We start from the raw sequence: 10,182 nt of genomic DNA on the forward strand, positions 1-10,182 counted from the left end.
TCAACAGCGAGGGGATATGGGGAAGATAGCGTGAACCTCTGCGCGTGTTACGCTCTCCCAGTGAAACTCCAGAAAGCCACCTTTATGTGAAAAGAAGCGGCTGGCGACTCCACGTGTATCGGAGGAGGCATCAAAGGATTATTTCACTTCACAAACAGAAAGGGGGCGACAGTGGCTCGAGAGGTAGAGCAGTCGTCTGGTAATACAGAGGTTCCCGGTTCGATTCCCGCTCCTCCTGGGCAGCGCGCCGAAGTGTCCTTGAGCAAGACACTTAACCCCCAACTGCTCCCGATGAGCAGGTTGGCACCTTGCATGGTTGCCTGCATGGATAAAATGTGAGGAACCAATTGTAAAGCACTTTGGATAAACGTGCTATATAAATGTACTATATAAATGTGCCATTTACCATTTAGAAAGGCCCCTGCTGCGCCACCATGCAGCACTGAAATGGGTTTTTCAATGGCTGATACAGATATTTAGAGCGCAAAGAGTCTGATGGCAAATATATATATTTTTTTGTAGTTGATCAAATACGACATATTAAATTGCTAAACTTAAGTTCACTAATGTTAGCTATGCTATAGGGCTGCACGATATCATTCCAGCACCAATATGGCAATGTGAGCGCGCACACAAGCACGCACACGCACACTTGAATACTTTATTTGGTTCCACAGATTATATTACATAAACAGGGAATCAAATGTATCGGGCTAAGCAGCACTGAACACTTAAGGGTACACATAGCACCTCCTTCTCACGTGGCTAAGCTGCCAATAATAGCTGAGACAGAGCAATATTTGGCAATTTGTTTGACTTTTCTTTTAGACATTGCAGCAATTCTCAGACCGGTCATGGTGCATTTGTATACATGGCCAAGACTTCCGAATACAAGTACACTATGACTACACCTATACCCAAGGTCGGCCATCACATTGAGCAGTGGTTGGTATTTGATATACTTGTCCCGGAAGGCCTGGTCCATGTACACACACACACACACACACACACACACAGTGACATCATGAAGGACACAATGTTGTTGTTTCTTTTGTAAAGGACATTAAGGACGTTAATTCTAAGTTTGATGTTGTGCTTTGAACTGGAGACCAGAGATAAACGGCCTGTAATCTCCTGGATATCTTCTAGACACCCCTTATTTTAGGTTAAGCAACATGCATTATTAATATCATGTTGTATTATGGACTTTAGCCTGTATTGATGAGTATTATCTGAATACAATAGTATCCTGGTGAGTCAACCAGAGTATTAAACGATTATCTAATTTCCCGCCAGAATTACCCTAATCATTGCTAGAGCGAATCATTCTTCCCAAATGGAGCTATTGGAAGTTAAAAGCTGTATATATATATATGTGATTTTTTTTCTTTCATATCGCAATATGTATATATATAATCACAAAAACAAAAGATATCACAATGTCAATCCTTTCTAATATTGTGCAGGCCTACTATGTTAATTTGCCATCTTAGTTGGTTGATAACAGATATAGGTTTGCACTTGCGTTATCTTAGATTTAGCCTGACAAAATATTGCTAATCTTTTGATATAAAATAATGCAGTATTTTTCCCCTTCAAAATATCGGTGAACTTTGGAGCCCTATTTAGGATTCCTTGAGATCTCTAGTTTCATATGATACCAGCATACTTCCTGACTGGCAGACCCCAGGTGGTGAGAGCAGGCAACTGCACCTCCTCATCCATCACCCTCAACATAGGGGCCCCCCAGGGCTGTGTTCTGAGTCCCCTCCTCTACTCCCTGTACACACACGACTGTGTGGCTCAGCGGAGTAGCAATACAATCGTCAAATTTGCTGACGACACAGTGGTGGTGGGCCTGATCTCTGCCAACGACGAGAGGGCCTACCTGGAAGAGGTCAAGGTCCTGGCGGGATGGTGCCAGGAAAACAGCCTCTCCCTGAACGTCAGCAAAACAAAGGAGATGATTGTGGACTTCAGGAGGTCGGGGGTCAAGGACTACAGCCCCCTCAGCATCGACGGGGCACCGGTTGAGAGAGTCAACAGCTTCAAGTACCTCGGAGCCTACATATCCGAGGACTTGACATGGACCACACACATTAACAGTGTGGTGAAGAAGGCACGACAACGCCTCTACTTCCTCAGGCGCCTAAGGAAGTTCCAAGTCAGCCAGAAGATCCTTAAGAACTTCTACTCATGTACAATAGAGAGCATCTTGACCGGCAACATCACCTCCTGGTTTGGGAATAGCACTGCAAAAGACCGAAGCAGACTACAAAGAGTGACACGTTCAGCCGAACGCACAATTGGAGGGGGGCTCCCCACCCTCCAGAACATTTACTACAAGCGTTGCAAGGGCAAGGCTAAGAGAATCATTAAAGACTCCAGTCACCCGAACAACTGCCTCTTCGAACTGCTGCGGTCAGGCAAGCGATACAGGAGTCTCAAGGCGAGCACAGAAAGACTCAGAAGTAGCTTCTATCCCCAGGCCATCAGGCTGCTAAACGAACAATGAATGAACACTACACAACAACAACCACCAAACGCACATAGCACACACATCCACACGCACACACTCACTTTAAACAAACACACTGTAGCACCCACTCCACACACTTTATAGCACACACCCACTTTAAACAAACACACTGTAGCACCCACTCCCCACACTTTATATTTATGGATGAAGGATTGCACTACAACTCGTACACCTTACTGTAAATTGTACCTAAAATTGTACCTCATCCCATTCCTGCTTTGCACTAGATAGTACTGTACATTAGTACACTGCATAGTATTGTGTATTGTATATTATATGGTAACTCAGAACATTGTACATATGTCTATACCGAACACTGTGACCTCATTTTCTTCTTCTAAATTCATGCTATATTATGTTATTATGTTATTTGATACTATCTTGTCTAGCACAGTCTCTGGAGCGTAACAGTAAGAAGCATTTTGTATGAAAGTATTCTGTACTTCTGTATGACAACTATTAAAGAACTTGAACTTGAACTTGAGCATTATATGCCTGCGAAAGATTGTAATGTTGGCGGCCGATATTGGAAATTCTATACGGGCTGATAGAGATATAAAAAAGAAAATGCCAATATTGGCTGATACATCAGTCAAACCAATCAGTTGATCCCTAATTTCAACCAATCTAGACTCTATGCCGACATTTCTCTAACTTTTTGGATCGGGGATCAGGAACTGCCTAGTTGAAACTGAAAATGTACTTTTACATCTGGTTACCTCATGTCTCTGAATGTACTATAATACAAACCAAATCCAATACAAGCATGCATGCAAAAGAAAAACCACAATTTAAAAAAAAAAAACACCATTCTCCTCTATTCACGGAAACTGCAACCATTTTTTGCTGACCCACCCAGCAATTGGGAACATACATAAAAATCCAATAAATTATAAACTATTTTAAAAACAATCCCATGGCCCCTCCTCCTATCACCTAAAACATCTTTTTCATTGGTCCTCAACAATGAGTCAAGCCTAACAACAATGCTACTCTCCAGATTACTGATATTAATGTTAAAATTTAGTCTGTTTATTTAATCTTTGTTTGATTGGGAACACAGATCAACAGATCAAAACCTGCTCCGATTGCGGTTTCATGTGGTCATTAAAACCAACAGAACGTCATATAATTATAACCCCGGAGGGTCTGCTCAGCCCAGAGAAACACTTCCCGCTGGCATCAGTGAGTGTTTTACATGCACATTAATATTCCAGATTAGGGCTGCAACTAATGACTATTTTGGTAGTCGACTAATCTGTCGATTATTTTTTCGATTAGTCGACTAATCGAAAAACAATTATATTTAAAAAAATATATATATAATTTTTTTTTTTTTTTCACTACCTATCTTTGTGAAAGTGGCTTCTCAGCTCTGGTCCAGCTGAAGACAGAGCAGAGGAACAGATTGGACACTGAGCATGACCTCAGAGTTGCTTTGAGACTTGTCAGGACCAAACAACATCCCCAGTTATCCCATTAGTTCCCCCAAACTTACTGTCGGTCTGTTATGTTAAGCTAAGAAGTCTTCAGCTGGCTGGACCAGAGCTGAGAAGCCACTTTCACAAAGATAGGTAGTGCCAAAAAAAAAAAAAAAATTAATTAATGACTAATCGACGCAACAATATCTCGTCGACGATTTTTCATAATCGACATCGACATAGGCATACAGATAGACATAAAATGCAGATATAAACTGCAGTGAAAAACACACATAGAATTAGCATAAAATATTAAATAAAAGCAGTGCAGAGAAAAAGAAAAGGGGTAAAAACAATGCAGGTATTAAAACAACAACAGGGAAATAGATCTAATTTACAATATAATACTCAGTGTGGATGTAATCAGTGTAAGGTGGCAGAATGTATTAAAAGGCTAAGGTGAAGAGATCATATTTAGTGAGCTAGACTCCCCAATGTCCATGGTAAGGTATTCCATAGCTTTGGTGCGTAATTAGCAACGGCTCCCAGTTAACATCGTCATTTCCCAGTGATCACATTTGAGTTACTCATTATGGGGATATTAAGCTTATCCCTGTTATTATAACTGGGGTACGAATCACAATATGTAACATGTTGCAACCCCAAAGACACAAAAACACTAGTAAAATGACCAAATAAAGTGGGAACATCAATGTGCATTGTTACGACCCCCTCCACTCTGTTACCATTGTCCGTCCGCCTGTCTGTCTGTATGTTATGTTCCATGTTGACAGGTGCTGGAGGTAGGGATGGGTACCGAATTCGGTACTTTTGAGGTACCGAACCGAAACACGTCGGTACTACCGAGTATCGAATCAAGTGAGATACCGAGAAAAGATTTTTTTTTTTTTTTTAACTTTTTTCTTTTCATGTCAACGTTCACACGCACAATATATGCTTACCTAGGATTTGACTTGATTCAACAACAAAGCAGTCGGAGCAATGACAAGCCGAAAACTGTCGAAATTGTAGTTATTTGAAGTTTGGATTTTTTTTTTACGACTGAGGTAGGTAAATTAAATTTCTTGAGACTAAAGTACAGAAAAAAGGTACCGTTGGGTACCGGTATCGATTCACAGGTACCGGTATCGGTTCAAATGTGAAAGGTACCCATCCCTAGCTGGAGGTGGGCGTGGCTGGAGCAATCATCAGCGCAATGGGAGACACCTGGGCCCGGTGTTCCCATGCTGTTAAAACACTCATGGAGTTTAGATGCTGCGCGCTCTCCCCCTGAGACACCGTTACACATGTTGTTGGTTATTCCTGGTATTTGTCTCCTTTTGTGGAATAAATCCCTTGTTGCTTGACTTTGGTTGTCTGCGTCTCCCTCTTTGTCATCGCCGTACGGCCGGTTTGTGACAGCATGTAAACACATTGTATGCATGAGCTGGGTATTCCGCCCTAAAGGGAGAGTAACTAATTCCATATCGGTGCTCACACCCACACCCACCATCTTGTCTAAAGCAACGGACTGTTTGCATCTTTACATTAGGCCTGGCAGGGTCTTCAGCAGCCACAGGGGGGAAGTGAGAGCTTCCCAGGGACAGAGAAAGTACAGTGCAACACCACCACCTATGACTATGCTACGACTCTGTGTCCATGTGGTGACGTAGTGAAACTCTGTTCCGCTGTTTCAGTTTACATTCAGGGGGCAAGGAGTGAGGGATCGTGTTATTTTTCATGATTGCAACAACAACAAAAAAGAGAGAATATACATTCCAATTAGGGATGCTCGATATTGGCTTTTTTACCGATACCGATATTGTCCAACTCTTAATTTCCGATACCGATATCAACCGATATCAACCGATATCAACAGGTACCGATATATGCAGAGTCCCCCCCCAAAATGGAATAATTTCAGGTAATTAACATTACATATCTCTTGTTGTGTAATTAACACAACATTATGCATACTTTGACAATAAATAAAATAATAATTTGTTCTTACTTGCTTGCCTGGGTAAATAAAGGTTAAATAAATGTAAAAAAAAATCAAAAAAAAAATTGTAATAATTTGAAAACCGATACTGATATTTTCCGATATCACATTTTTATGCCGATATCGGCACATAATATCGGTAGGCCGATAATATCGAACATCCCTAATTCCAACCATTTCTGCTTTTTAAAATGTTCTTAGACAAGGGACTATTACCGATTAAAAGTAATAGGACACTGTGGTATTCTGAGAATACACTGGCAGGATTCATCCCTAGACCCGTTGAGAAGTGTGATTCCCATGTTGAGGATTCTAATAATGAGGATTCTCAACAACCCAGAGACAAGTTGTCGTGTCTGAAGATTCAGTGTTCGTTTTCAGTGTTGAGGTTCATTATTCTGAACTTTTTGATGGTCGAGTAGGCATTTTTGGGTACCCTTCAGTAATCGTAAAAAAGGACCACGCCAACATTATGGGAAATGCGCTTACCGTCTTCTCCAAAGTCAGACAAGAAGATAGATATTAGATACCAATTTCCTCTGTGCATTCAGTAGAAAGCTATCCGGCTGCAAGCTAGCCTAGCTAAGCACAAATTCATGGAAACGGATATGGACCATAAGCTGATCCGTATACACTTCCATTCATTTATGCTAGGCTAGCTTGCATCCAGATAGCTTTCTACTGAATGCAGAGAGGAAATTGGTATCTAATAACTATCTTCTTGTCTGACTCTGGAGAAGACGGTAAGTGCATTTCCCATAATGTTGGCGTGTTCCTTTAAAATCACTGGATGTCTACCGTCTTCCAGATTGTATTGAAGACAGGTTAGCATGGTTTCTTTCAGGAAGTGGATTTATACTTTACTTCCAAAAATGTCAATAAAAGGTGTGACTTCACTGATGTTCTCTACAACCAAAACAATCATGGCAGCGGCCAATTTTAAAATCCCATGGCTTAGTAGGAGGATGGACTCTTACCTGTCCGTAGTGAACCGGTTTGGGGCATTGGGGGGAAGGTTTGAAATTCCCATATTGGATCCATCATGTCAAGAAGCTGCAAGACGCACACACACACACACACACAAAGACAAAACACTTGAATTTGAGGTGCAGTAGCATGATGTGTGGCATGATATAATGAGGCCATGTCCATCTTATTCAATAATGCAAACACTGCCGATTCAGACATGTTCAAGGGCATTTAATCACCATATTATGCACAGTGTATTTAGGAATTTATTCCCTTCACAGATCCCTCTGAAACACACTCACCAGAGGGGTCAGAGTAAAGGGTTAGCCTTTTGCAGCACCCCTAAAGCAGACAAGGTTTGGTGCCTTGCTCAAGGACACAACGATACCAGTGTGATCGAGTGGTCTCTTTCTTTCCATATTTATATTATTTCAAACATTTTAAAATGACATCATATATACATATATATAATCAAGATCAAATAAATTGTCTGTATACCTGAAGATCTGTTACTGATTACAGTTTTAAACAGTTTCAGCAGTGGGTTACATTTGCAAAGCAACCTTCCAAACCCTGCCACCTAGATTTTCTCTCAGACAGAGAACAAGTGGTTAAAATAGGTAATTTGTTCTCTAGATCCAGGACCTTGAACACCGGGGCCCCCCAGGGCTGTGTTCTCTCTCCTCTGCTCTACTGTCGATACACTAATGACTGTGCCTCCCACTCTGATTCTGTCCGATTTTTCAAATACGCGGATGACACAACAGTAGTGGGATTAATTAAGAACAGGGATGAATCGGCCTATAGAGCTGAAGTTGATAGCTTTGCTGTATGGTGCAAGGAGAACGACCTGCTATTAAACATCTCTAAGACAAAGGAAATTATAGTTACTTCCGGCGCGGGGAGGCAGTCCACCCTCCTCTGTACATAAATGGCCAGCAGGTGGAGAGGGTAGACAGTTTTAAATTCCTCAGCATCACCATATGTGATAATTTAAAGTGGGAAGTTAACACCAGCCTCCATAATTAGCAAAGCCCACCAGAGGCTCCACTCCCTGCGCCAGCTTAAAAAGTTTGGTGTGTCCAGGGAGGCGATGCTCAACTTCTACAGAGCCACTGTGGAGACTAGTGTCCTCACCTTCTCAATGACTGTGTGGTACGGAAACAGTAACACCACCGTCCATGATAGGGGACATCTAGAAAGAACTGTACGCACAGCGTCAAAAATCATCAGCTGTGATCTCCCTTCTGTGGCCTCCATTTATGCCACACAAATCAGGCGGAAAGGGGAGAAGGTGATCAGCTACCCCTCTCACCCTGCTTTCTACCTTTTTAACCCCCTTCCCTCTGGCAGAAAACTCCAAAGTCTCAGGTGCAGGACATCCGTTTTAAAAACAGTACATATCCCGAGGCTGTCTGGCACCTGAACTCAAGTCCAAATGCACAGGCACTTTGTACCACAAGGGCTAGCACCAGCCGACAGGCACTTTAAGGCAATATGCACTTTAAACTGGAACACTGAGCTATTTCTTTTAGGTACTGTAGCATTTTTTTTCAATTGTTTGTGTAAAACTTTTATTGTGGGGATTGTATTGCATGTATTCTTGTGTTTTTAATTATATTGTATGTTTTATACTGTATACACTGTATGTGCTGGCACCAAGACAAATCCCAATCAACCATATGTTGAAATGGCAATAAAGTTTTCTATTCTATTCTAGTGATTTAATGGAATAGGCTATACTGGCTCGGGGTCATTACCTGATGGTGACCTGTAAGGTAGGGATCCTCCCCAGCCATGGTGTCTGCAAAGGGACAGAAAGGGTTATGCCTCTATAAAACGTTGACCTATTATGTGTGTAAGTAACTTTAATAGTCACACCCATCACATCACCCAGCTGCCTACAATTGATGATGGATAACTCATAATGGATGCTGGTCTGATGTCTAGGCTTGATTGATTGAAAACTTTATTAACAGATTGCAGAATGGGTACAGTACAGTATAGTACAGTACGGCTCAATACATACAATTGTTAAGGGGATGCAGACCAGAGAAAGACTTTCGTCTTGTTTACATCAGGGTCCCCCATTTTCAATTCATCATAAAAGCTGCCCAGTGGCACTTGTTGCTGTTGGGGTTAGCTAGCAGCTCACTGGCTAGTTGCACCCTTGCAACGTTTAGTTGTCCACCTCACTAAAACAGAACGTCAACCAAATAAACATACTATGATTGTACAACGGAAGCATGTGGCTGTCATGCGTTAGTGTTCTGCAGTTTGTTGCCCGCGGTGCGCCTTGTCATTGCAAAGGTTATCCAGTCTACTGGGTTAGCTCGCTGGCTAACAGGCTAACGTTAGCTCACAATAAGGAAGTGAACAGCAACAAAGCAAGTGGGCAAGAAACAAGTGATCGCTGTAGCGACAGCTAAGCTGGGAAATAATGTTGTTACCAGTTTGTAACTAATAACACAACAAAACAAAGCAAGTGTCTTACCGAGTCAGCAAGGTCGCAGCAAGTCGTATTCCTTTGTCAACATGAAATGAAGAGTGACACTAGTCTCTCTCCAGTCCAGCTCAGTGTAGTTGGTTTGTGCAGCTCATCGTTGCGCCACCACGGCCATGCTGCTGCTGCTGCTGCTGCGGTACACTCACTAACACTGGCTGCTGGCGGTGTCTAAGTTAACAGCGAGAACGTCATTACAGTTCGTAGCTCCAAGACGGTTGACTCCAAGTGATCAAAGTGAAACGAGTCAAAGTGCAACAAAAGACAGCCGGTGACATCAACAACTTGTTTTAAAAAATAAAAAATATTTTGACTTCCCCACTGGAAATTCCCAGTGACGTATCAGGCGCAGGGTAACATCTGCCGCCCCCTCGCGGCCATCTCGATGCCGCTTTGGCAAATAAATCCATTGATTGATTGATTGATTGATTGAAAATTGTATTAACAGATTGCAGAATGGGTACAATACAGTACGGCTCAATACACAATACAATACACAAGCTGTAAAGGAATGTGAATCACTACCCACTTTCAAAAACACTCAAAAAACACCTACGTGAGACTGCAATTCGAAACTGGCCCCTACAAATGTCCTAACCTAGTTGTACAGTAAATGACCAAGTAAGGCTTTGTCAGTATTCCAATGTACAGTGTAAAATGTGTGTGTGTCCCCTACCCAACCCCCCCCCCCCCCCACCTCCAATGTACAGCCCTCTCCCACCCACCCGACCCCACCCCACCCACCCAA

General features: G+C 42.2%; 1 protein-coding gene across 1 annotated transcript in view; it reads right to left on the reverse strand.

The window, feature by feature from the left end:
- The window catches only part of nfkb1 (nuclear factor of kappa light polypeptide gene enhancer in B-cells 1), a 92,235-nt gene extending 82,543 nt beyond the window's left edge, over positions 1–9,692 (reverse strand). The window contains exons 1-3 of the mRNA XM_084331290.1: positions 9,426–9,692; positions 8,692–8,735; positions 6,940–7,015 (exon numbers count right to left, since the gene is read on the reverse strand). Coding sequence (XP_084187416.1) covers positions 6,940–7,015; positions 8,692–8,730 — 115 coding nt within the window. The 5' untranslated portion in view covers positions 8,731–8,735; positions 9,426–9,692. The remainder of the gene's footprint in view (positions 1–6,939; positions 7,016–8,691; positions 8,736–9,425) is intronic.
- Between the last annotated feature and the right edge of the window lie 490 nt (positions 9,693–10,182).

The sequence above is a fragment of the Notolepis coatsorum genome (genome assembly GCF_963971535.1).
Source record: "Notolepis coatsorum genome assembly, chromosome: 16".
Classification (NCBI taxonomy): Eukaryota; Metazoa; Chordata; class Actinopteri; order Aulopiformes; family Paralepididae; genus Notolepis; species Notolepis coatsorum.